General features: G+C 42.4%; 2 protein-coding genes and 2 non-coding genes across 6 annotated transcripts; 3 read left to right on the plus strand and 1 right to left on the minus strand.

The window, feature by feature from the left end:
- Positions 1-694: 694 nt before the first annotated feature.
- Positions 695-8918, plus strand: LOC117767520 (RNA-binding protein MEX3B-like). The gene is made up of 5 exons (XM_034595254.1): positions 695-1528; positions 2615-2853; positions 3063-3108; positions 4039-4790; positions 5070-8918. The coding sequence occupies exons 1-5, from the start codon at positions 886-888 to the stop codon at positions 5481-5483; spliced, it is 2094 nt and encodes a 697-aa protein (XP_034451145.1). The 5' UTR covers positions 695-885; the 3' UTR covers positions 5484-8918.
- A 3267-nt stretch (positions 8919-12185) lies between these two features.
- Positions 12186-20068, minus strand: LOC117767308 (mothers against decapentaplegic homolog 4-like). 3 transcript variants are annotated; one of them, XM_034594809.1, is made up of 11 exons: positions 19972-20031; positions 18589-18795; positions 17241-17620; positions 16756-16930; positions 16402-16656; positions 16084-16191; positions 15941-15991; positions 14824-15007; positions 14195-14363; positions 13751-13889; positions 12186-13184 (listed from the first exon to the last, which is right to left on the minus strand). In XM_034594809.1, exons 3-11 carry the CDS (start codon positions 17478-17480, stop codon positions 12973-12975), a joined length of 1533 nt encoding a protein of 510 aa, XP_034450700.1. In that variant the 5' UTR covers positions 17481-17620; positions 18589-18795; positions 19972-20031; the 3' UTR covers positions 12186-12972. The 3 variants fall into 3 exon arrangements, with proteins under 3 accessions (XP_034450700.1, XP_034450701.1, XP_034450702.1); XM_034594810.1 differs by having other exon boundaries at positions 19888-19973; XM_034594811.1 differs by lacking the exon at positions 18589-18795 and having other exon boundaries at positions 19972-20068.
- A 1337-nt stretch (positions 20069-21405) lies between these two features.
- Positions 21406-21477, plus strand: trnae-uuc. Its single transcript has one exon. It is a non-coding gene; the product is annotated as a tRNA-Glu (tRNA).
- Positions 21478-22070: 593 nt separating this feature from the next.
- Positions 22071-22142, plus strand: trnae-uuc. The gene has a single exon. It is a non-coding gene; the product is annotated as a tRNA-Glu (tRNA).
- Positions 22143-26931: the final 4789 nt, after the last annotated feature.

Below are 26931 nucleotides of genomic sequence, written 5' to 3' on the forward strand. Positions count from 1 at the left end.
TTATTTATAATGGTAATAATGGTAACTTTATACAGTAACAAAACACCCCAAATCGACCCTTATTGAGTAAGTGGACTTAAGTAAACTCTGGGATTTTATGCAGACAACCTTTAAGCAGTGATAATAAACCTGCGAGAGTGGACCACCACTGTTTAGTCTCTGACCTCCTTCAAACAGTCTATCAAACACTGCAGGCTATATTCTGTTTGCACATGCACAGCAGAGCAATGCGTAGATAATGAACGGTTGCTTCCTTCACAAAATCACTGAAAATCTGCATCGATTCCACCAGCTTGTTGTTGGAGTTGGATGGCGACTTGTTTGTAAGAATGGACAAAGTTTGCTCAGTATTACTTTTTTTTTTACACCATAAAATTGTGATACTACTAGTTCTTTACAAACCAATATCTAGTTGCAAATAGTACAGCATCTCTGGACACTTCCTATGTCCTGAGCATAAAGCCATGGTAGTTGGTAAGAGATCAAACTATGACTTCAATCTAACCTATGTTTCTGTTTCTGCTCGATCTCAAATATAAATGCCACAATGCTTCTATTCTGATTCCTCAATGAGTCATGGCAGCAGAGCACGTACAGATGTTTTCATGTATTATTCTCATCTCCATCCCTGCACGGTGCGTCCTGTGTGTGTGGGTCTACTTGACTGAATCCACGCCCGCCTGACCCAAGACAAAGTCTCGCGTGGAAAAGCGGGATCTCAGTGGAAGGAGCGCTGCATGGGAGCCGGAGAGACAAAACAAAAGCTGCACATTTCAACCAACAGGCGCTGGTCGCTTCTTTTCTTTTTATGTAAAACAAAAACCAAATCGACTCCGTTTCCACTCTGACTTCTGTTCAACGGCAATATTACACAAGTTCTGCACCATGCCCAGTAGCACGTCTTTGCTGGAGGCCGACGAGGGAGAGTCCGAGGTCCCACCGCCGCTAGTACACGCTTTCGCCGGTATGGGCCTCGACGAGCACCACGGTACTCAGAGCCAGACCCCCGAACACGGGGATGAAACCCTCTCCTTCCACCACCACCACCACAACCAGCTCCCCCCGGTGCCTCACTTCAGCCTCCTCGGTACGGTGTTGGACCTGAAGCCCCTGCCCCTGCACCGGCCGCCCTCGGGAGATACGGCGAAGACGGCGCATGGGGACGAGGAGCTGGAGGTGGCTGCAGCCGTCGACTCCTCCTCGGGCTGCACCGGCAGCTCGCTGCTAGCTCAGGCCCACCGCCACCAACACCTCCCGTCGTCGGGCCCGGGCGGCTCCGCGGTGCCGTCCGGGATGGAGCACGTCGAGACGGTGTTGCTGTACAACGGAGGCGAGCACGATGACACGACGGTTGGCGGCAGCGCCCTGCGACTGTCCAGCAGCATGGAGAAGCTGCCGCCCGGCTTGTACGCGGAGTCTGGATACGAGGCCGAATCCGCGCTGTTGGCCCGGCGAAAGAGTGTCAACACGACCGAGTGCGTGGCCGTGCCGAGCTCCGAGCACGTCGCGGAGATCGTGGGCAGGCAGGGTGAGTGGGTCCGTTGTCTGCCTGGTGGGTTTAGCTTCGATAGCTAACGTTGCTAATGAGGGAGTTGGGGCAAAAACTTGGAGGAGAAAATAGCTCAGGCAGCAGAAAAGTAGATGTAAGCAAGAGTAGAGAAGTAATTCAACTATTAAACTGTGAAAACATAAGGAAAGTTGCTTTATAACGTGTTGCTGAATTGGAGCTTGTTTTGTGAGGACCTACGTTAGCTAACTTGTCACATGCATTAGCATCGACGAGCGCCCACTACCTTACATAAGTTTTCTATAAGCTGCTATGGTCGTGAGTTTGAACACGTGTCTTAGTTTTGTGTTTGGATGATATACAGTCGTGTAGCATCCTGAGCTACAGCTGTTACCGTTAGCTTCAGCCCAGCTAGCTTAGCACGCTCCTATCTGGGTCAACACCACCCTCGCCCAACATCCTCAACAAAAGTTTACATCACAACTTTGAAACGAGGCGCCTCTGTTTCCTCCCGTTTCGACAGCTCGCCCGTGTCGTGCGGGTGTTTTTGCCTGTGGCTACTCTGTCGTCAGCCGTTCCTGGCCGTGCTGAACCAGGCTGGGCTTTTGTCTCGAGCACGGAGAGCAGCGGTGGTCACCATTGCTCTGCCACATCAGCTGTGGGTTATAGTTAGCTCCGTGACACATCCAAGAGTTCCACCAAACACCTCCGACTTTCCTCACGCATACACCTTCTCCATCTGCTTCTTGTACACGGACTGTTTGATCAAAGTGGTCTATTGTGTTTGGTAAATAGTGAGATGTCGCTTTTCAAAGGAGAGGGGAGGGGGGTGCACAGGCTGCTGTGTTGACAACAACAGGAAATGGCTCTGGTAATGATGCCGGACTCTCAACCGCTGCTGAAAGGAATATTTAATTTATAAGCTTATGTAACTTTCAAATGGTATCAGTGAGTGGAAAGGGAAATTGCATGTGCAGTCATTTTCTGTTAGCTCAATTTGGAGATGTTGAGAATCAGATTTGTAATATTATGTGCATGTAATGTGGTAGATAAAAAAAAAAATGGGGAACTAATCACACTCTCTCCTCTCTGTCTTGCTTTTCACAGGCTGTAAGATTAAGGCACTCCGAGCCAAGACCAACACCTACATCAAGACGCCGGTGCGCGGGGAGCAGCCCGTCTTTGTCGTGACCGGGCGGAAAGAAGACGTGGCCATGGCCAAGCGGGAGATCCTGTCTGCGGCCGAGCACTTCTCCCTCATCAGAGCCTCCAGGAACAAGACGGGCCCTCTCTCCGCAGCGACCGGCCCCGGGGTGCCCACTCTACCTGGACAGACGACCATTCAGGTCAGCAAGCACGTGATTATGAGTCACAGTGGCGTTTAGAGTGAAAGACGGGTCAGACATTCTTATGAAGTGAATCATAGTAAGTGTTGTGTATCTTAAACATCAAAGCACATTTGCTTCTTAAAAATGAAACTCTACTTTTTACCTTTTTTGTTTGTGTTTATTATTTAAAGTGTATGTACTTACTTCTTGTTGTTGCAACCCTACAGGTGCGGGTACCCTACCGTGTCGTCGGGCTGGTTGTGGGTCCCAAAGGTGAGTCTTGAATCAGTTCTTTATTCAGATAAAAGTTGTTTGTGTTGTGTGAGAGTCTTCACAAGATTTCTCATTGGGGAATTAGTTTTTAGTAGTTTCAGTGGGAATAATAACAGCCATGTACAACACGAGCAAACACAAGTGTTGACAAATGTGCACCAACAAAGCCGACTTGTAATGTAAGGCACATGATGTGTTTCATGAAAGCCGAACAAGTCTCACTTCATCGGACTGATTTAAGGTGCTAGTGAAAATTAAAAACAGTTTTAGGTTGTTCAATTTTATTACTTGATGGAAGGAACAGTAAATATTTCCAATAAGGCAACCTGTTTATCTATTTGAGCTGCGGGGGACAGAAACTTCCAAAAAGTAGAATTTCCTTGAAATGAAATTATAAATGGATTCCACCGTCTGTCTTGATTTGCTTGGAGCTTATTTTTCTGCTCAGCCTGAGAAGGTTACATTTAGTACTCAGTCTTTAACCCATTGCCCTGTAGACTTTACCACCTCGGTGTCAGAAAGCCTTGGGGTTGGTTTGTAAATTGCACTGCAGCGGTTCTCAACCATGTGTCATTAGACTGGAGGGGCTGAGGTAACAATTACAAATATTAGCACAAACAGAAGCTGTGCCACTTAGAAACAAGAGGCAGTGTGGAACTTTAATATTCAGTGTTCATAAGATTGTATCTGAGACTTAATTTTTGTAGTTAACAAACCAGGCAAAATTGTAGATTTTCTTCAGCTAATCTATTCAGCACGATTAATCTATAACTCTTCTTTTCGTCTCTCCCTCATGCCATTTGTTTATGCTGGGATGTATTTCTTTTCCAGTATGGTCACGCACAATGTGTGTCAAACTAATTTCAGTGGTGCACATTGATGTGACCGTGTGTTAAAGTATGAGAATCTCCGTCTGCTCATATCTTTCAGGGGCAACCATCAAACGCATTCAGCAACAGACCCACACCTACATCGTGACGCCGAGTCGAGACAAAGAGCCCGTATTCGAGGTCACCGGGATGCCGGAGAATGTGGACCGGGCGAGGGAGGAGATAGAGGCGCACATTGCCCTCCGCACTGGGACCGGTGCGGTGGGTGTTGAGGCTCCAGGTGCCGACAACAACGACTTTCAATACAATGGGACAGACGTCAGCTTTGAGCATTCCGCTGCAGCAGCCGGGTTGGGAAAGGCCGGTTGGCTTAATGCAGTTGCATCAGCATCGGGGGGCGGTGCTGGCGGCGCTGGCGGCGGCGGCAGCTTGGTGTCGATGAGCGTCAACGGTACTCAGCAAATCAATAGCAATATCAACAGTGGTGTCAGGATGTCTTCCAACTACCGCAATGACAGCTCCAGTTCGCTGGGCAGCGGCTCCAGCTCGGCCGATTCGTTCTATGGGAACGGTAACAGGATGGCAGATTTCAGCCCCACCTGTCAGTTTAATGCCAACGCTAACAACAACAACAACAGTAATGCTGGCAGCACGGCCCTATGGTTTGGCGAGAGCCTTCTTCCTGTGGGGTCTGAGGAGCTGGTCAGCCTGGGAGGTGGCGGCAGCTCCTCGGGATTCGACGCATTAACCATATCCACTGCCCAAGCGTTGCACCCTGCTGCACAGCCACCCATCTGGAGCTCCTTTGTGGACCACCAGCCCCTGCAGGCCTTCGACGTCCTTCAGTCGCAGGTAGGTGAAATTCAACAGAAACGTATTAGAACAAACTTAAAAGAAAAACTAATACATGTGAGTTTTTACCTTTTATCCTTTATTGTAGTCAGTGTGGTTGTTTTTGGTATGAAATAGAAGTAATGCTATTACAATTACGGATATACCAATTTACTTTCCAATTGATGCAAAGATAAAAAATATAATTTTTAATATTCGCAAAAAAGCCATTTGTGTTGAGTCCTAAACAGGAAGTTATGATCTTAGAAATGTTATAACTGTTGTCATTGATGTTTCCAGACCAGTCAGCCTGGGACGCCCCGGCTCTCCCCGACCTTCTCTGGGACAGAAGCCTTGGAGCACCCTCAGGCCCAGCGCGTCCACCGAGGGCCCTTGGACTTGGCCGGTACCTTGGACGCCCAGAGGTTCCCCTCTTACAGCTCGGCCTTCTCCTCCTCCAGTGAAAGCACCGCCTCCTCTTCCTCCCCTCCTGACTCCTCCCTCTTCTATCGGCCAGGGCTGGGATCGGCGGCGGGGAGGGGACAGGAGATATGTATTCACTGTATGGATAACCAGGTGATCGCTGCCTTGGTTCCCTGTGGCCATAACCTCTTCTGTCTAGATTGTGCCAGCCAGATATGCCAGGGTCCAGAAGCCGTGTGCCCCGTGTGCCTGTCCCCGGTCACACAGGCCATTCAGCTCCGCAACATCTGATTTTATTTTTGTATCCATTCACCTGGACGGTTGATGAGGAATCAGACCTCCCCCAACACTACCAACTCATTTGTGTGGGGAAATTACAAAACTGACCCAATTCAGCTTCTAGGTTTGTCCTCGCCAAGCTGGTGTTGACAGGTGAGGAAGAGTAGGTGAATAAGGATTGATCTGTATTTAGGGCATGGGTTTGGCTCGTGAGTCCGTTCATGTGCCTGTTTTTGTGAAGTCTTCTTCCTTGATTGATTGATTGATTGATCAATGCGTTGGTCGGAAGCCCTCTTAGCATCGTGTAGCATCGGGTGGGATAAGTATATGAATATTATTTTTCTCATCGTGATTTTTGATTTAAATTTTCTCCTCCCTGAAACATTTAGTTATTAGTTTTTGCCTACCTACATTTTATATATTTTTTTAATGTTCTTTGAACCCTTTTAAATCTCTATCTTGAACTCCATTATGTTGGCTCTTTGGGTTAAATTTATTTGTCTACATCTCAAAAGATTATTTTTTAAACTTTTGCTGCTACATTTGTTTTCATGTGCTGAAACATGGCCCAGCCCCGTTGCCTCTAAATTGACTTTGCTCCTGGCAAAGAAACGAGGCAAGCATGTTAACATACAGTGAGTCCCACATATAAATATCCATAAATTCATAGTATTCTCTATTCTCTTGTTACCGCAGCATTTGAATGCCGACCACAGTAAACTGGATATGTTCACATTTTCCGTTATTCTACACATGGTCCTCTCTGGCACCGATATTTGTTATCATTATTATTATCAGGCTGGTAAATTGTATTTGTTTTACCTTAAATCAGACATGTGTACATGCTACAGATCATAAATCAGAAGTTTTGATTACCAACATATTGATTCGTGTGAAAACACAGCGTTTTTAAACCAAGCAGGTTAAAGCCACACCTGTGTAGCGTTCACTCCCCTGTGGCTGTTTCTCGTTGCCACTTTTTCCTCTCTCTCCCAGATTGGAACCAACAAGAGGGCAACTCCTCTTTTTATTGTAAAATACCAGGATGTTCCTCCACCTCACCACCGCCACGTTGCTTTCTATTTCTACTAAACTGTTTACGGTAAACTTGTGCCTGATTCTGTCCTAAGTAAACAAAAAGAAAACAACTGGTCAAGCGGACACACAGCGTCGCTCTGTCTTAAAACAAACTTGTGGCCTTTTTTTGGAAAGCCTGTAATTAGCTGACGACGATACCTATAAATCTAATCCAGATCCTGGCTTGAAAGAACACAAGCCGACAGACTGAAGTCTTAAAGTTCAATCTCTTAAACGCATCTTCGTGGAACAAAGATTATCACCGGGGTGTTTTCTGTTGCTTCCAGTTTTTGTTGAGCCTTTCACACGTATTGGCCTAAAAAAAGCTTTTTTCCCCTCAACACCAAACACTCCCATTTTCCTATATTTGTCACCTCTCATATTTTTTGGGGCCTTTTAGTCATATCTTGATTTCATCCTGGTTTGGGAAACTACGGGTTTGTACCCTTTAGTAACATTCCTCCTCCTCCTCCCCTGCATTAGTGACTTTATTAGATGGTTACATAATTAATACTTGATCCTCGCCTGGGAGCCAAAAGAGCCGATATTGTATGAAACTCTGAAGTGATGTGGAACAAGTCCCTGTACTGTACAGACAGGCTGACTAAGCCATCTCAACAGTATCCTTTTCTTTCACTTGAATGTTTTCTCTCGGACTGCTCCACCCTGTGGCCGCCTCGTCACAGCCATTTTGTGTCCTTGTTGGTAAGCAGTCGGCAACAATAATTCCATTTGGATGCACAATTGAAATGGCCGACCCCCTAATCGCATCACTTTAGTCTGTTTTTTTTTTGTTAACGTTTTTTTGCCATCTACCAGGCCTATGCAAAAACCGTCTCAGTATCTTTAACAACCGGAGGAAGCACTCGATAAATGAAACTCCAGATTTTCTTTACAGAGCTCAAACAACCTTTTCGACAGGTGATTCCCAATCTTTTTTTTTCTACTGCATTTCAAACGGGGTTAAACTTCATCCCTTGCTTTACTGCACTGATGAGACTCTTCAGCGGTACAGACTTTGCTCCATGTTTCATCAGCTCCTTCCCTGTCGTCTTTGGCCCAACGAAGCTCAGCCTTCTCCACATTCTCCACACTATCCGCTAGTTGGGACTCCACACACATTGAGAATCTAGTTGTTTCCCTCTTAAACATGTGCGTGTGTCCACTTCTCTTCCTGAAAAGGTACAACTCGGTGGGAATCATCTCAAACTTTAGCTTTAATCGCCACTGTTTCTCTGGACTTTGTTTTTACAGGAGTTAATGAGTTGTTGGGACATTTCAAAAAAAGGGGAACCAGCTGGAATGATTTTCATCTCGAACTCCGCTGACACTACATCAGATCAATATTGTTGCTTTACCGTGTGGACTCTGGACCCGCGGTCCCTCGAGCATTCCAGCTGTAAACAGTATTTGGGAGCCGTTTCATCGCTTAGCTCTGTTTCGTAAATATCTTTCTCTAACACCTATGATTGCGGTTTCTTGGGGAAACGGAACCCAACGAGTCCGTAAAGTGCAAAAACCCCATCAGCTTCTGCGCCCTCGTGTCGTCTATCCGTCCCTTTTCTTCACTTCTCTCCGCTCTACGAAGGGTCGATCTTCTTTGCTCTCTCTGAGGGAATGCAATATCCCGTCGGCCCCCAGTTTCACATGAATCTATTGACAATTTTGTGTATGTATTATATAATATTACTGTTAATGACTGATAAATATACAGAACTTATTTTTATTTTGTTACATTTCATATATATACATAAATATATCTATATTAAAATGTTTACAATAAGATTTTTTATTTTTTTTTTTATTTTTACTTTTTTCTCTGAGTGATTCAGCGAGTTGGAAACTCAGAAACGTTGCAGGAGAGTGTTAACGCTATCGGCTTGTAGTCTAGTTCTTAGTTCACAGTATTGATGATAATATTGATAGCTGCAGTTTTAACCTAGTGGAAAATGGAATGTGCATCACGAGCATGTCTTCATAATGTACCGCCAATGTAAAACGTCACACTGCAACTGTAAAAAGGCCAAGGATTCAAGCTGCCTGTCACGTCTCTGTACGCCATCGAATACTGAACGGTATACTGTAAACTGTATCTTAGTTTATCTATATGAAACGACATTGTTCAGCTGTACCAACAGTTCAAAGTATTTGCAAATTTTACTACACTTTTGTTTTGTATATGTGGGGGGAGTCTTATGGCATATAAATTCTTCAAATTGAGTCAGGAGTTTAAAAGCAGACTATATTTTATAACGGCCTTTTAAGTTATTGCGGCCAAAGCACTGATATATATTTGCTGTAAAGAGAATTTAAGAGTTTTATTTTTCTGATATTAAAGTTACTTATTAAAGACTGTTTCATTTAAAGCCACCTCCGACTGCTGTGATTCGTTATGTCAAGTGTTTTCCATGTTCTAATCTGAAATCTGCAAACGATCCTTTGCGGTGCCCCTGGTTCTGACTCAATGTTTTGAGTCAGACTGTGGTTCTTTTGATCTTAGATAAAAAAATCCCTCCAACTTTATCATTGAGTGCCAGTTTTGGGTTCAATTTTATGGTGCATATAGGATAACATTTAATATCCATTCCATATACTGGTCAAAGAATTATAGACAATGGGGCCTGCATTAGCTAAGTACATTAATTTATTAACATTCCTATAATTTGTCAGAATTTACAAGCTCTATAACAGTCATTTCTATAATTAGGAAGTTAACATTGAAGCAGAGTAGCAGCAGAGAGCTGATGGATTAAACAAACATGACTAATAAACTAAGGTTACTTTAAACTGTGTAAACATGGGACCTTGTTGAGAAAATGAACACCACTTAGAGAGAATATCAGGCCATGTTTAATTATAGACTCACATAAGAAATACAGGTAAAATTCATATCTGTCATAGTAGTAAACATCAGCTCATTCCAGCTGTGTCTTTAGGCTCCTAATAACTGCAAGTAATATAAAAACATCTGTCCAGCGCAAAGTCAAACAGAAAATAACAGTTTCTCCAGACAGAGTTCGGCATCATTTCTTTCAGTAACGTGTCAGAAAATCTCTTCCTGCCACTCGATAAATCAGATGCATAATTATGTGAATAAACCTCAAGCGTTGACTCTTTTCATCCCTGATGTAGAAACTCCTTTAACAATGATTTTTTTAGCTTTGGTGAAACAGGAGAATGGGACAGAGGACATGAATCACTCTGCATAGTTACACTCAACAGGAAACAAAAGTTTAAAATGTCCTGTGATGAAAAGACCCAAACTTAACCTAGAACAAATCTAAGTCAACAGTGACTTACAACGGAGTATTGGGGCCACTTAAAGGGGAAAAAGACAGACTGAGAATAATATTAGTTATTTTAATAATATTTTTTTATGAGAATAAAACTAATTTTAGGCTGTGTCCTGTTTGAGGAATATGAGAAGATCATCTTGTGTGTTAATAAAGAACGTGGAGCGACTTGTTAAGTTACACTACAATTGTCTTAGATAACTAAATCTTGAATATATTGTCACATCAGCATCACGTTATCATAAGTATCAGGACTTTGAAAAGATTGCGTTAGAAATTAAGAGTTGATTCCGAAGAAAGAACCAACCAAATTGAAGGAAATTGTTTCTTTTCGGAGGATAATATGTTTGGTCTGAGAATATCGTTGTTACAATTTCCTTTATTCTGGTAATACAACCTTTTTTCCTCATTAAATTACAACTTTTCTCTCAATCACGACCATTTTCTAGTAATAGTATTCTCAAAAGCTCTGAATTTCTTCTCTACGATATGGCCCTAATACTCTGTCGTAGTAACCAACCAAAACAGTGTTGTAAAAAAAATAAAACACCTGTGAAGGGACATAGACATTAAGTGATTTAAAAAGATTGTCCGAGAGCTGTGTTACCAGATGATGAGAACAGACTCTGGGATTTTGGAGTAAAAAATATCAATCATGATCGGATGTTTGCGAGTCTCAACAAAAGGAGAATGAATGAAACGTTTGTTCCTAAATGACACTGTGTATTCTATGAGGGAAGCCTTTAAAAGCAGTGTAACAAAGAGTATCACATGCAGCGCAGGGCACTCGTGCTGAAATCAAATCTTGTGTCAAACAACCATCACCCGTTACAACATCAGCGCAGAAAGAGAAAATATGCTTGTACTCATTTTACTGAAGGAGCTGCTTCATTTTTACAAAATTAGATCTTGGGAGACATTTTTTACAAGAGCTCTGCTGCTAAAAAGAGGATTTTATAATCAAATTCAATCATTTACATTATTTGTGGCCATGTAGCATCCCTCTGTGTTTATGTTCTCCTCGTCCTGTTTCCTCATCTAATGCAGGCAAAGTGAAGCACCCAATGTCAAATACAGGAGTGGGGATAAAAGGATCTATTTGTGATTAAAAGTTCATGCAAACATCGACGTGCATTTCAAAAACAAAGTTATTTACATGGATTAAACAGGAAAAAAAACTGCAAATCAATAAGAAAAATGACAACTCAAAGAATCCCTAAAGATTAGTGTAAATGTCTAGAGTGAAAACTGATTTTTTTTTTTTTTAAACGATTGCATCACAATGTTGCCGCTGCTAACAATCCTATGTCAACTATAGGCCAACCTATTCCCTCCCTTATTATTCATGTCGCAAAATAAAGGTTATTTCATTCAAATCAAGAGGAAAAAAAAGTAAAGTGCTACAAAAATATAATGCAATTAATAAAAGTAACAAAAATAAAAACCAAAGAAAATATATCAATATTGCTGGGAAACTGGTAGAAATCCTCACATCGCTGTAAACCAACTAGAACAAGAGACCTGGATCAAGACCGTGGGCTGCACCGATTCAAAACTTATGTGTCAGGTGTGCCTGAAGATAAAACTCGATAAAATCTAAACGAATACAAGTAAAAAATAATCAAAATTAGAGAAAACCTACATTTTAATAAATGTGGGGTAAACTCCAGCAGCGGACTGGATGAGACTTATGCATGCGTTTGGTTTGTGAAACAATCGATAAACCATGTCCCTTGTACTGTGATAAGGCTTCATCCATACTACTACAGCGAAGGCTACGTCGTGACCGAAAAGACACGATCGGCAAGTGGCTGTCTCCGTCAACTTTCCAAACATCTCTGTTTTGCCCGACCAGACTGAAACCAGAGCTTTCAAACTAAAACAGGGTCAGCAGCATTCCTGAACTTCTGTTTTAGCAGCTCGAGCACTTCGGAGTAGTGCGGATGCCTGGTAGCAGAGTTGATGCTTTTTAAAACTAAACCATAGTAATGTGGATGTAACCAGAATCTCAGCCATCTGAGATCAACTGTCTGTCCTCCTTACTTCAATCTTATTGAGCCAGAAGAATCTCAGCCTTTTCCTTTTCTGCTCTCAGCAGGAAAGTGAGAAAAGGCTGAGAGCCAATGAGATCTATCTTCTGTGACAGCATGAAAAAGTGTTTTTCAAAACGGTAACCGCACCTGAAACAGGAGGTGGAAACTGCTTCTATAGGCCTCTTGTCATCACTCTTTTTTACCCCAGAAAGAAATGATAAAATCACTCCAAGTAATTCAAGACACTGCATTTCCAATTGGTAATTTAACTTTGTATGTCATGTTACAACACCCCCATGTCGATGTTTGAATCTACATCTTGTCTAATTAGAGAAAAGGATTTGTCAATGGACACCCACCAGGCACAGAAATTAAACCATCTTTTAAAATCCAACCCTGTAAATTGGCAACACCTGACGTAGAAAAGCCCCTAGTCTTGACCTGTTTCAGTTCAGTCTAGCCATGCTGCGCGTTCTTTAACGTTTGTGGATGTCTGTGAACGACCTGATCCAGCAGGCTGGTCCCCGGGGGCTGAGAGGCAGCGATCAGCGAGACATCCAGCAGAGATCCCTGCCGCTCAGAGCGCGAGTGATTTTCTGTTCAGCCTGAAGACATGACTGAACTCGCTCGTCCTCCCAGGTGTAGATCAGTGTGTAACAGACACTAGATAGGAGAGCCTCTGTGTGCGGCGTCTCATCCCACAGCTGCACAGCGCTCACATGTTCCTGTTGTTCATTGACTCCTATACCTGTCAGTCGTTGATGGTTGTTGAATACTGGGACGATGATTAGTCTGTGTAACACTCCAGTTTTAATGGGACCTGCAGGTCTTCTACATGCATGTTGTGGTGCTTTAGGATTGCAGCTACTTGTGATATCTTATCCACTCACACAATCACAACTCAAAGCCATCTATCAGAAATATGGGTGAACATATCTTTCATACATGGCTTTGGTGTGACTGGATTTAGTTTTCCTCTCAGGGCCACAGCGCACAAAAGGGGCCTCAAACACACCTCAAAAGGATTTTCTCATGTGGGACAGTTTCAGTGTCACAGCTCTTACACTGGTTCAGTACAATGCTGCAGTTAGAAACAGGTTAGTCCAGAGGTTGAGGGTCTGCTATAGGCATCGTGTGCAGAACCTCATCCAGTAACTGGAGAGCTCTGTGCAGGTGGATCTCGATCCAGCATGGGGTCTCCTTGATGCTCTGGCGGGGGTAGTCTGGCCCCCAGCCCTTAACAAAACTCATCCTCAGGATGCACAGCCTCCGCAGGTCGTCTACCCCTATACCGGCCGCCGCTGACAGACCTGAGCAGGGGGGGAGGAGAGAGAGAGAGTCACAATGAGGTCATGTGATGCAGTATATGTGATAAACTTAACACCAGATGTGCCATTCATTTATATTTAAGGGAGTATTCAAGTAGTAAATAGATAAACACCAAATTAAGCACCATTTCAAGAGATTCTCTTTCAAAACAATCTGCTAAATATTTCCTGGTTCCAGCTTCTCAAATGTACATTTTGCTTACTTCCACAAGAAACTATACAAATGGAATATTATTTTATGGATATTGTTGTTTATGGTCTGTTGGCCAAGACAAAACAAGCTATTTGAAGATGTCAAATTGTGCTTCAGGAAACTGTGTTGGGTATTTCTCAATGGTTGCTGGCCTGCTATTAACCTATTTGTGCAATAAAAACATTGTTTCTGTGAAAGTAACAATTTAAGAGCAATGATGGCAGCTATCTGTATGTACATTACTCACTGGCAGTAATTTAGATCCTGATTGCATCATAAGCCTTATAGACAGATGGAACCAATGCCTCACTCCCTATACATCCCACTGTCTGTATGTGCAGTCTCTGTATCTTACTAATAGCTGGAGCGATGCCTCCTACTGATCCAGGTCCAGGTATATTTCCAGCCACAGCTGCTGCCTGAGCTGCTGCTGCTGCTTGAGCTGTGGCCGCCTGCTGTTGCATCTGTCTGTGGCACTGTCGAAGGTCAAACACCTGGCAGGAGAGAAGAAGCTTTAAATACTGTACATCGAGCAGCAATTAGCCCCCTGCACAGGAGCAATGTGCTGTAAATACCAGCCGAGGCTATGAATCAGGGAGAAACACACAACAGCTCAAGTATTAAATCAGAAACCGTCAAGAGTGACTGAAGAGATGGAGTAGAAAGTGATGTCAGCTGCTCCCCACGAGACAAATAAACATTTTATGAGATGTCAACCCTGAGCGATGTCCTCTTTTTACAGTCCAGGGAGTTTGAAACAGAATAAATCTTGTACGAGGAGTGAGACCCACGTTCGTACCTTGATGTATGCGCTGGGGTAGATTTTGTGAACAGCGTCTCCGGGGGCCCGGCCCGCTTCTCTGTCCAGGTAGTAACTCTGGACAAACACAGCGTGGTCACTGAGGCATCGCACCCACACGTCTCCCTCACCTTTACACTCGAGCTGGACCCCTTTACCGATGTGAAGCCTGGGAAAGAGGTAAATAAGGAATAAAGGAAACAGGGAAAATGTTATAATAGCCCTCAATGTTTTTCACCTCCTGCCAATTCTTGTGAACATGCGGAGAGAGTAATATTGTTCTAAAGCACCAGTAGTACAATTCAAACTAAATCCATAAGCGCGTCTTTAGATAAACAGAAAGGAATAAAAGGAACTTAGTGTAAAGGAGTGAATTGAATTAGGAAAAAAAAGTTTTTGTATCGGCAAATTCTTGCAAACATAAATGCAGATTTTTATCGATTAATCTATAAATCGGTCACGATCTAGTTAAGATGCACCCAAACAGATGGAAGTGGTGATTTACTGTCAGATAATATTACCTGGATCATCACCTAAAAATGTCAAGTGTAACCACATCTGTCTGTTTGCAGTAGGGAGTTTTTACATCCTTGCAAATCATTTTTACAGTTGGTGCTTGTGTCACCCACCTGGCTCTTTCGATGGCCTCAGTGCGATGTACGTTACTGAGCTGACCCAAACAGAACCTGTCTCCTCCCGACGGGTCCACATAACCGTCCACTGTCACGATGGGGCAAGAAGAGGGAACTTTAAACGTCTCCCCCACCTGAACGTCCATCTCAAAGTAGGCAATGGAACACCAGTAGTCAGGAGCTGAAACAGAGGGAAGAAGCTGATGTCAGAAATCATAAATGGAAACAAAGTGTTTCCCCTTGGTCTGCGAGAACAACATCTTATTAAACTTTTAGGACTTGTGTTTTCAAATTATTTAAATGAAATGAAAAAAACAAGCAACATTTCAGAATTATGAAAGTGTGATGACTAAACTGAAGAACTCAAGTTGATAGTTGACTTAAACCACCAATACAATTTAGTTTTCTCTACTGCTGGATGTAATTTCTTGCCGGGAGCAGGTGGTGATGGTCGAATGCAATGAGCTGCAGCACATCATTGCGTTTACAAGACAAGAGGTTATAATGCAGCATCTGAACCAGCACTGCTTTTTCAGGCCAGACTGGACACTTCTATGACTTGCAATTGCAAAGTGGTGAGATCAGTGAGCTGGCCTGTGGCTAGCTGGCTAGCATGCCAACCAGCCATTCAATTGAAAAGAGGAGCAGTAGAAATAGGAGCAAAACAAGAGTGAACATCGCCACTGCTTTCCACTGCTGGCAACAGCTTTTGATGAGTAAAAGAAAAGAGTTCTACACTTAACTTGCAACGTTTCTCTCCGTAGCGATACAAAAATACATTACATGTAGCTGCTTTAAGTGATTTAATGATGAAAACATACTAAAAACTATATTATTTTGATGAACTGCGAAGCTGTTTCAACAGTACTTTTTATAACATAAAAAATTACTTGTAAATGTAATATTATGCTAAACAAGAATTGCCATCAAAGTGAGCATATCTATTGCAACTTATACCAAACCTTATACCTAACCCAACAAGGGTACTTTGTGGATAAACTAAGAGTGGATAAGAAATGTGCTGCACTGTTTGTCAAATCTGTTGAGGGGTTGTGTCAAAAATCAGGCCTGATTCTGTTCAAGGTTCATGTCCCGGTGGATTGTGAGGTCTCACCTGGATGATTGGATATAGGAGGCTGAAAGGCGAGCTCATTGTGCACCGGCCCTGAGAGAAACAAGCACAACAGTGATCATCAGCTTAACAAAGAAGTGTGTATGTTTTTTATCAATGTACAGGTGCCGTAACAGTGTACTTACAATAGTGTGTTGGATGTGGCATAGGAGGGTGGTGCTGTAGATGACCGTTGGTATGGTGCGGTATGTTGGGGGTGAAACTGCTGCCCCTGGACCAGGTGGAGCTGGCACCTGACGAGAAAGAGAAAAGAGAAGTAGGGGGATGAACAGATGATTAAAGTGGACAAACACAAATATACTGTTGTCGTCTGCGTGAAGTCGCACAGCAACAATTCACTAAACAAAACAGAAGTAGCACTCAAACTTTTAAGCCTTACATCGTCAATTACAGACACGTATTGCACAGATAAACATGCAGGATGTTTTTCAACTGTCTCTTACTGCCTGATCCAGCAGCGATGGCAGGGAAGGACGATGATGAGGCAGACGTGGAGGCCTCAGCAGGTGGGAGCAGGTTTGGGGTTGCAAACGCCTCAGACGTGACCGGCCGGCTGCCAGATGGGGGGTGCTGGATGGTCTGGAGGGAGTGCACCCCGTCGATGGAAGGCAAACTTGGCTGTCCGTCAAAATCGTACTCATCCTTTACTATCATTCCTGAGCTGGATCCAGAATTGTTCAGGGTCAGTCCTGATAAGTCTGTGGGCCAAGGAAATGAAGATGTGGAACAGGTTACTGACAATCCAAATGTCTTATCGCTATTTAAAGACGCCCACTGAAAACCTCTCTGTTACTCACCTATGCTTGGAGACACCACTCTCTCATAGTGATAGGGGTTGACACACACACTGTCACACTTGAGGTCAAAGGCAAACTGGCAGTATTTGACGTGCTTCAGTTCATTCTTATGCAGGTCGGGCCATCGCCACAGCCGTGCATAGATGACATGAGGGAACCCTTTACGTCCCGCCACCTGTGGACAGACACAGGGCGAACGAGGACAATTCATGTGTAAACTCGCTGTCCTTAGAGCTGAGGTCAAACATGAGATTAAGTAGATTACTGGAAGACTAAGGATACAGCTTGTTTATTCTCTGAACAGGATGAACAGGTTCCTCCATCTGGACAGATACAAGCTGGTCAGATGGTCTTAAACAATTTAATTCCAGTTAATTTCGAGCTAAATAATGACGATTCATTTCTATAATCAAATCCTATGTTTTTGTTGTCAGGTTTCACATTTCAGAGCATTGTGGCTGCTCCATACAGTTCCACTGTCCTACCTGCAGCCGTCCGTCTAGCGTTCTCTGGATGGTCACACACTTGCTGGGATGGGCCCCGTTGGTGGTGATGGCGGTGATGAGAGAGTCCAGCTCGTCTTTTTTCTCTTTCAGCTTTTTCACCAGGCTCTCGATGGCCCGCTTGGCGAACGTCTCGCTCTCGCCACCCTGCCTGTGACACATCAGGCTGTGCACGATGCTCAGGCAAGCATCGTTGCTGGTGGGAGTGTTGGCGATAGACATCTTGGTTTGTGTCCCTGTATAGACTTGCTGAGAGTTTGTGTGTTGTTGGCTCAGTTTCACATCATCAGGAAGAAACACTATTCAGCTGTAGGTCAGGTAGATCACAAACTTCTCATCATCAGAGGGAGAAGTGGCAAAATCTGAAAAACAGCCATTTTTAATGATTCTGTTTTAGAGAGTGTGTATAGTGTTATTCTGAGAAGTCCTAATATTATATCACCATCTCATTTGTTAACAGAATATTACAACCTACAGGAATTAAGTGTGTATCACAGGACTTCTGTATCAAATACGATGTAAGTGATGAGCTGACAAAACAGGGTGATTCGGACTATTGTTTGGACAACACAAGCGTTGTGAAGGTTCTGAGGAAATGTGACGGTCACTTACTGAATTTTTACTAACTTGACAAGAATTGCACTCAGTGGAGAACATAAGTCTGTTTAGAACATAACATTTTCTTTGATTGAACAAAGTCTCGGATGTCAACAATATGTATATATTTGTATGTTTATCAATATTTACACATTATGTCCTAAGAAATTGAGAAAAATATTGAAAAATATAGCTAAATAGCTAAATATTTATTTAAACAGAAACCAGCTGGAGACCGGGACCTGCACTACAATGTAGTGGGTTCTTCCCTGACGTGTGCCCCCATCAATCACCCAGAACTGTTCACTACTTTCAATCAAACAAACAAAAGACATGGGTGAAACATGACCTCATTGGCTGAGGTAACAATCAAGTAATCGAGGTAAAAATACATCAGCCAAACAACAGTAAAAGGATATGAACACAATACTGCATGAGTAATAATGATCTAATTATATACTGAGCACATTTTCTATGCTAGTAAACGAGTGCTATTACTGGAAATACTTAAATCTTCTAATTATACCGTCATACTAGTATATAAGTACTATTGTGAATGCATGACTTTAACTTGCAATTAAGTACATTTACTATCTATTCCTCAGTGTATTTACAATGTGGACACTTCAGCGGTTCAGAGTCTGTTTGGCAGAAACGCATGAACTACAAACACTCACGTTTTACCGAACTTATTATGTGTTTAATGAGAATATTACTAATATCTGCAGCTTACCAGCGAGCTGCTTCTGATCTGGATGTGTCTCGTGTGCAGCTGAGTTTAGAAAAACACGGAACTGTTCGTGCTGCAGTAGAAATCAGGTAGAAGTTGTCCGTGTCTGCCTCGTTAGCTTAGCGACGCCAGTCTGGCTGCAGTTTGTCCATCCAACTGTGTCAAGTTACTGTGGGTGGACTAAACCCACCGGAAGAGAGCACTTGAGACCTTAAAAATAAAAGCAAAGGCTGCTGACGCTATAAGGACAAACACCTTCACAGAGGGTATTAACCTCTGGCTGTGGACAACCTGATATTTGAGACATCTAATAGAAAGTATTGTCAGAGGTGGAGGTTATGATTAAGTGAGTACAGCAGCAAAGGAGCAACACCTGAGAGGAACATGTGTCTCCAGTATCCACTTGGCAATAGCTTAAAGGTGACAGATCACCTGATTCAGATGTTAATAGCAGCTTTTTCTAGCAGAGTGTAGGTGATCATGTTTACATGAATTGAGGAAGCATTGACTCAGCTGATGTCCTCAGCAGAAGAGGAATCACTGATCATGTTCTCAAATGGTGTAAACTGGGTTCATCTACCATGTCTGAACATGTCGGAAAAAGCAATTGCTCAATTAACAATCAACAGAAATTTAATTGGAAGCTGAATTATAATTGGTTTAATGTTTCAGTCGTATACTGAGCAGATTTGGTCACTGTTGGTTAAAGGAAATAAGACGAAAGATTGAACAATTTCCTAACTTATTATAGCAAAAAATAATCAGTGACCCGATAAAATTAATCTGAGATGAGAATAATCATTAATTGCAGCCCTGTATCCTACAACTACTAAATCCAATATTCATGTGATATGGAGTATCTTTTTAAATCACTCTTACGTGATGTGAGCTGCTCACGAACAATTTTACTTTGAAGGACCGGAAATACTCGTTGTCACTGAAATAACCTGACACTGGATTGCATAGCTACCTGCTACTAAAAAACATCAGCTAGCACCGAGGGCTCGCTAACGTGCTAGCATGCTGTTTTTTCGCTTCATTCAGTTCCGCTGCGCATTAATGTTTGAACCACTTTCCTCTGGTAGTGAGCAGCTGGAGAACTCAGCACAATTGTGATAAACGCGGTTTGATAATCGGCGGCTGTGTGGTTTTAAAGTGCGGACGGATTCAAGCTAAGTAAACAGTTAGCACGCTAGGCTACTTGGCGTTAGCTGGTGTGGCAGCTAGCGAGAGAGAGAGAGAGAGAGAGAGAGAGAGAGGTGGGGGGGGAGGGAGCCCAGCCTCTGACCCGGGTTACTGCACCAGTGTTGGGGCCGAGCGGGTCCGTAGCTCCGGTCCTGGAAGACACCCGGAGAAATAGAGCAGCCATTTGTTGTAAATACTTACTGTGTCCAGGCTGTGGCGTCACATCCCCGGATAAACACGAGTGAAGCTTCGCGTCAGGTTCCCTCAGCTGCTCACCGCGCATGCGCCACACGAGAAAAGAGTTCATACTCATTAGATCCTTAAATACAATTACAATGACCTTGATCATAATGATACAAATAAATACATAATATAATTATAAATATATGTTATTAATAATGGTTACAATGATTATAATAACTATAATAATAGTAATAATAATAATAAAGACTCAGTAGCAAAAAACACTCTTTAAACTAACTTGACATTTATTGGGATAACTATTGATGTCAAAGTCAACTTTATGGTAAATTCTGCTATGAACAGGACATAGACAGGATTGAAATGGTGTTTCTCTCTGATCCCTGGTGTAAACATATCATTTTACAGCATAGGACTAGATGTTGAACATCCCTTGTACGTTTGAAGGTCTTCTGCACCACTTAATGTACCATCTTCAGATGTTAGCAGGTGTTCAGTAACCATTCAAAATGTGTTACAATGGTTACTGATCTACAAACCAAATACTTCAGGTGACTCAGTTGAAACCATCGTAATCAAAATACAGAAACAGGACAAAATGAAGATGACATTTGAAGAGTAACCTTTGGCGTGTTTGCAGAAAGGAAAACATCCATGTGTGTCTCTCCTGCAGCGCTGTGCAGTGCAGAGCTGGTTCATGTGTTTTCATGTGTATTATCTGTCCTAAAATCCGAAGCTGGAGCCGTCAGCTGCGTGCGCTCTGCGAGGCCCAGGTGAACTAATGGAAAAGGACAGAACAAAAGGTCAGACGCTCCAAAACCAGAAGTGGTGGAGGAACCAGTCTTCATGCAGATAGACAGTTCTAAAGCACAGGATAGATACAGTACATCATTGATAAAACATGTGGCAAGCCAATAAGCCAAACTGGTTTCCACTTAGGGAAATTCCCTCCCAGTCATCTCTATTGATATCTGCTGAGTCAGTCGATTGTGATGCTGCTGCACACACCCGCCCTGCTGGTCAAAATCTGCCAATACATGAGGAATCTGTACTGTAAAGCGCTTTGAGTGGTCATCAAGACTAGAAAAGTGCTGTATAAAAAACAGACCATTTACTATTTTCTGTAAATAAAACTCATAATGCAAACATATTTAACAGAACAAATATTATTATAACTATTGACAATAGTGGATCTCCACACTGCACCACTGAACTACACTGTATATGTAGCTGCATCCTGCCTGGTAGCCTTTGATTTGTCGTTGCATTTTAAAGAAAACCTCCTTACGCTCCTCTGTAAAAGGATTCATTACAGCCTATGCTTAACATTTTTAGTATTTACATAAATGGTTCAAGCAAAACCTTTAATTCTTAAATAGTTTTTTAAAAATCAAATCTTGACCTCATACGATGTCATTTTATCACAGATCTCTGTCCCATATGGTCTAGCGGTTAGGATTCCTGGTTTTCACCCAGGTGGCCCGGGTTCAACTCCCGGTATGGGAATACTATTACTTATATATATATATATATATTCCTTGGTAACAATACAGCAATTGTAATTAAGTCAACATTACTCTAGCTGGTTCACTAATGGCAGCATTTCAAGAGAAAGAGCAACAGAACATTATACTGATCTGCATTGAGAATAATAATAAAACGTTCCTTATCCATTCGAGATAACAAAGTGCAAGTTACAAAATATGTAGTTAAACAACATAGACCAAAAGAATAAATAATCTCAAATGTCCTCTGTATTGATACAGTGTGGAATGTAATTAACCCTGGTGCTATGTTGAACCAATATTATTGGCAGTCCCATGACGTAATGGATACCCAAGTGTAACTTTAAAAATAGGATGAAATACACGCAGAAGCCAACGGAAATTCAACTGGGAACACAATAATAATAATTTTTATTTGACATTTCTTTAGTACTGGATCATTACACCACAACACTGCCTGGCAGCTTTTAATTTGTTGGTGCGTTCTCTGCAAGGTTATTCATTGCCTAGGCCCAATGCCTAAAATTTGAAAAAATTAAATCTACATTAATTTGCCATGTCATGGACAGTTTGATATTCTTATTCTGATATCTGTCCCATATGGTCTAGCGGTTAGGATTCCTGGTTTTCACCCAGCTGGCCCGGGTTCAACTCCCGGTATGGGAATATTATATTATATATCGTCAATGGCAACTATATGTTTGGTCAACATTACACAAACTGGTACTTACTTGACTCATGGCAGCATTTAAAGAGAAAGAGTGGCAGAACATCATACTAATCTGCATTCACAATAGTAATAAAACTTTCCTTATCCAAACCAAAGTGCAAGTTACAGTTACAGTGTGCATTAGGTGTTGAGTGATTGCAGGTGTGTCTCCACTACTTAGGCCACATGCAGCAAACACTGCTCTCTCATTGTGAGTCTCTCTCTGTGCAGGCCGAGGTCAGTCCAGAAGCTTCTGTGGCTGAAGTGGGTCGATGGCTCAGTCATCACCATCGAGAAACGTCCGGAAAAAACTGTGAAGAAGAGGCAACCAGCTCCAGCAGAGCTGACCTTCGGCCTCAGACTGTTCCTCCCCTCCTCTCCTCGGCCAATCGGATATATGACTGTTCTCTTACCCTTTTAGAATTAGATTACTTCCACTATAGCAGCAATGCTGGACTGTATATTACAGTATAATTTTATATGAAATGATAAACTTTGCTTTAAACTCTCCTGTCATTTGGTCTATTGAAACTGTTCAAGTGATACAACATATCACCTGTGAACAGCACAGACTCTGATATAACAGACTTAGATATAAGAGCATTTCTTACACATTAAAACAAGTGAAATATTCTGCACACACGCACACACACACACACACACACACACACACACACACACACACACACACACACAGACGTTTTAAATGCACCACTGGTTGACAATTTGTCCCCAAATTGTGAATATTACCCAGTGACAAGCCGCACATTAATGATTAATTATCTGCTTTGGTGGCTAATCTGTTTGGGATGCTCACATCATTTCACTTTAATTGTTTCTCGTCTTTCTCTCTCTTCATTCCTCTTTTCTCATCGCTGCCTCTTTTATATCTTTTCTCTCTAACACACTCTTTCTCTTTCCACACTCATTGGATGAAAACATGTAGGATGTAGGACATTTATAAATCCCCCATCTCGAGGTTCACACTCATTTATTCTCTCACCAGGTTGTATGAACAATGATTACCTACATTGACCAGCAGAGGACAGTAACCACCAGTCTATAAATCCATTGTGCAATAATGTCAGGATGACTTCTATGGGTAATGAGATGAGAAAAATATATGAATTAACGTTTTGTCTTCATCAGATTCAGGTCATGAGTTGCTACCGAAGTTAAATCGCAACTGAATGAATGAAGAATACCAACATGGGCTTTAGCCAAAGGATAGCCAGCAAACGCATGGTACCTAATGGGTAACTTATCAGATAAAGAGCTGAAATAATGCACCTCACACATTTTGAAGATTTATATATCAAATACTTCATACATTGTATTTGTCTTTAACTTATCGTCTATGCCTTTTACTGTGTTTCTCAACCCCTGTTGTTTTTTTAATGTTATATATACACGTCTGACTTGCCATGACTTATATGGAATTGGAGTTATTTAAAAACGAAAATTTTCGGGCAAAACTTTAATTTGAAGTTCATGACGCAATGGAAAGTTATTTATAAAATAATTTCATTCTTGACAAACTCTCTCTCCTCAGTTTCTACTGAGAACAGAGAGTCATTTAATTTGTCTGTAGACAACAGATAATTGATTTTTAGGCTTAAGACTCTGAGTCATCTCTGAAACACAACATTTTTAAAAACTAAAAGGAGTCATGTTACTATTGAAACATTTAGTAACTTCCACACAAATGGAAGTTGCGCGGTCTTTCCTCCACACTATTCTACCTGTTTTTATGATCTTGCTTTTTATTAATTCAACCATGGGCTTTACTGTAATCTTAATCCTGCTTTAACCTTAATATTATATCGTTTTATACTATTTCAATATGTTTGTTTTTAAGCTTCTGTTGCTCTTTTTTATGCGAAGCACATTGAGCTGCATTTTATACAATGAAAAGTGCTACAAAAATAGGGCTTTTATTATCATTATTACGAATGCTCAGGTGATGCACTTCCATTATATCCAGATATCCAGTTAATGTTTTAACCCGGAGGCAGATTTAGATCCATGTAAAACTCGAATGAATGGCTCCACTTTCTGGTAAGAGCCTTCCAAATTGAATTTCACTCATCTTTTAGCCCCCAGCGGGCTTTATGATAATGAACGACATTCACAGGAGCAGCCGTGACATGCGCTTCGCATTTTGGACGAGACATAGACGTGGAATTCTTGCTGCGTGGAAACGATTTAAGTTAAATGTGTCTGTTGTCCTCGTGACTGGTGACAGTGGTGAGTTAGATGCAGAGGATGAGATTCAGCAGATGTTTGTCTGGCGGTAGCTGCAGCTTTCATTGCCACAGCAGAATAATATCCCATGAAAAAAAAAAATATTAAACTTGAATGTGAAGTCTATCTCATCCCTCACACAGACGACAGACATAACTGATGAAACATCAGCTGCTGCCAGGTTATTCACACACTTTCCTAAGTAGTTTACTGTGGCGCGGCGAGGAGTTTGATGATTTTGGAGCAGATGACAGCTAATTGATCAGGACTTACCTACAACAGCTCGTATTCAAGAACACACAGGACAGGGATTTTCAAAACCTAACGCATGCATAATACACAAACAAGTGAGACAACGTGATTGGTTGAAGCTGATTTTCTCCAGTGTCTTCAAAGTACTGATGCTGAGGTTGATCAGACCATTATATATATCACCTTGACAACCACCCCTCAGAGGCAAGACACACGACTGCTCTGTGTGTGTGTTTGTGTGTGAGTGTGTCAACCTACCTAAGTTCTCTCACACTACTCCGCTCCTCCACTCCCTCCACTGGCTACCAGTGGCTGCCCGTATCCGCTTCAAGGCCCTAGTACTTGCGTACCGTCCTGTGAAGGGATCGGGTTGACATTGAATGAGATTGGTAGAGAATTGGGGGTACGCCCTGGACAGGTCGTCAGTGTATCACAGGGCTGACATGTGCTGTGTCCTAATTCAGGGGCCACCACCTTCAGAGGACACGGCCTGCGAAGAGGAGCCCTCCGTGGGTGGGCCACATAGACCGTGAAGGCTGATCCGAAATGAGACTTTCCATTATTTGCATCACCAACTTTCTGCCCTTACCAGCGCTGCAGTTTGGACACAACGAGAAGGTTTTAATGCACCTTGTTTTTTTTAGCTGTTGAGTTGAACACTTACGATGCGTTGTTCAAACATATATGACAACTTTGTTCATACACACAAGTATTTTAACCATGTCATTAGCATGGTGATGTTTGCCTCTTTATCGCTTCAGTCTTAACAGCTATTGGACTGACTTAGGAAAACATTTTATACAAATATTCATGGTCCATGAAGGATGAACCTATAACAAATTTGGTGATCGTCTTTTCCTCCATTGTCATCAATAGGTCAGATTTTTTAATTATCTTCTAAAATGATTATTGATGATAAAAGACGATTGGTACAACATTTTGTACAGACATGCTTAGTCCCCAGAGGATGAATCCTAGTCACTTTGACCTTGGTTGCCAAAGTGGTTACAGCACATTTAACTACACCTCTGTGATAAGTAACACCCCCTTTTCTCTTACTGTCCCTTTCTCCAGTAATTTAGTTTATAACCAAATACCTGCAACACTAACATCCTCATCATGTGTGGCGTGTATTTAGTGCTAATTAATCTGAACATACTACTGCGTCACATGTGCACTGTTATTGACCAGCATGTTGTTTTTGCGTTGCAAGAGAAAATGCTTTTGTGATGAAGACCAGCCGATATTTTGATCAACATTTGCCACGTTGAGTTATGTTTCCATCCATCTACTCTTCCTTAAACTTTCCTCACACCTTCTGCTCCTTCCCTCCTTTCTCCTTTCTTTCTCTTTGAACCTCTCGGCCCTTCCTCTGAAGCCCGGGCACATCACAAGTGGGGGATGTATTAAATCTGAAATCTTTCCACTTCAGTGGGATTCAGGAAATTGTCTACCCCGCGGGAAGTAAATGCAGATGGAGGGATAGACGCAGGGAGAGACGGCGGCGAAAAAAAAATGGGTAAAATGGGTTGGGTAGGTATTTTGGAAGATGGATGGATTGGTTGTGAGCACGGGACAGACAGAGGGGGCATGGAGGGAGAGATGGGGAGAGGGAGGTGTGGGAGAGGAGATGGGTGAGCTGTCTGTTTGAAGATAAATCAGAGAGGCAGCGTAGTGAGGAGGTCTATATCCATAAACACACACACACACACACACATAAACAGATGTGTGTGCACACTCATGCTTGAACTCACACACATGCAAACACACACACACACACACAAACAAAAATACACATCGTCGCTTACTCGCTTGTGCACACTCTGGCCCACGGCGAGGTGGTAAAAGGCCACGGCTGATTGGATGCTGCAGGCTGATTTCATCCCCGAGTGGCAGAGTAGTGCATGTTGGGATGTTTGGATACAAATGCAGTCATCCATGAAGGCATGAGGTAGGTCACTCCTCTACTCCCCTCATCTCTCGCATCCCTCCTTTTAACATCTCTTACTCTTCCCTTCCTTACATCATCTTTTTCTCATCTTCTCTCTCCTGCTCTGTTGTCTTTCTTTTTTTAATCTCGGCTCTTATGGATAATTTATAACCATTTCCCCCCCACAGGGTTTTTCACTAATATACCCCCAAATCTGCCCTTTTCTCCGCTCCTATCAATCCATCTTTCACACAGGGAATGTATTCTCTCCAGGGTATTAACAGTAGCTCTCCATCCTCCTCTCTTTCTCCATCTCTCTT

This window comes from Hippoglossus hippoglossus, chromosome 9 (genome assembly GCF_009819705.1).
Source record: "Hippoglossus hippoglossus isolate fHipHip1 chromosome 9, fHipHip1.pri, whole genome shotgun sequence".
Taxonomy (NCBI): domain Eukaryota; kingdom Metazoa; phylum Chordata; class Actinopteri; order Pleuronectiformes; family Pleuronectidae; genus Hippoglossus; species Hippoglossus hippoglossus.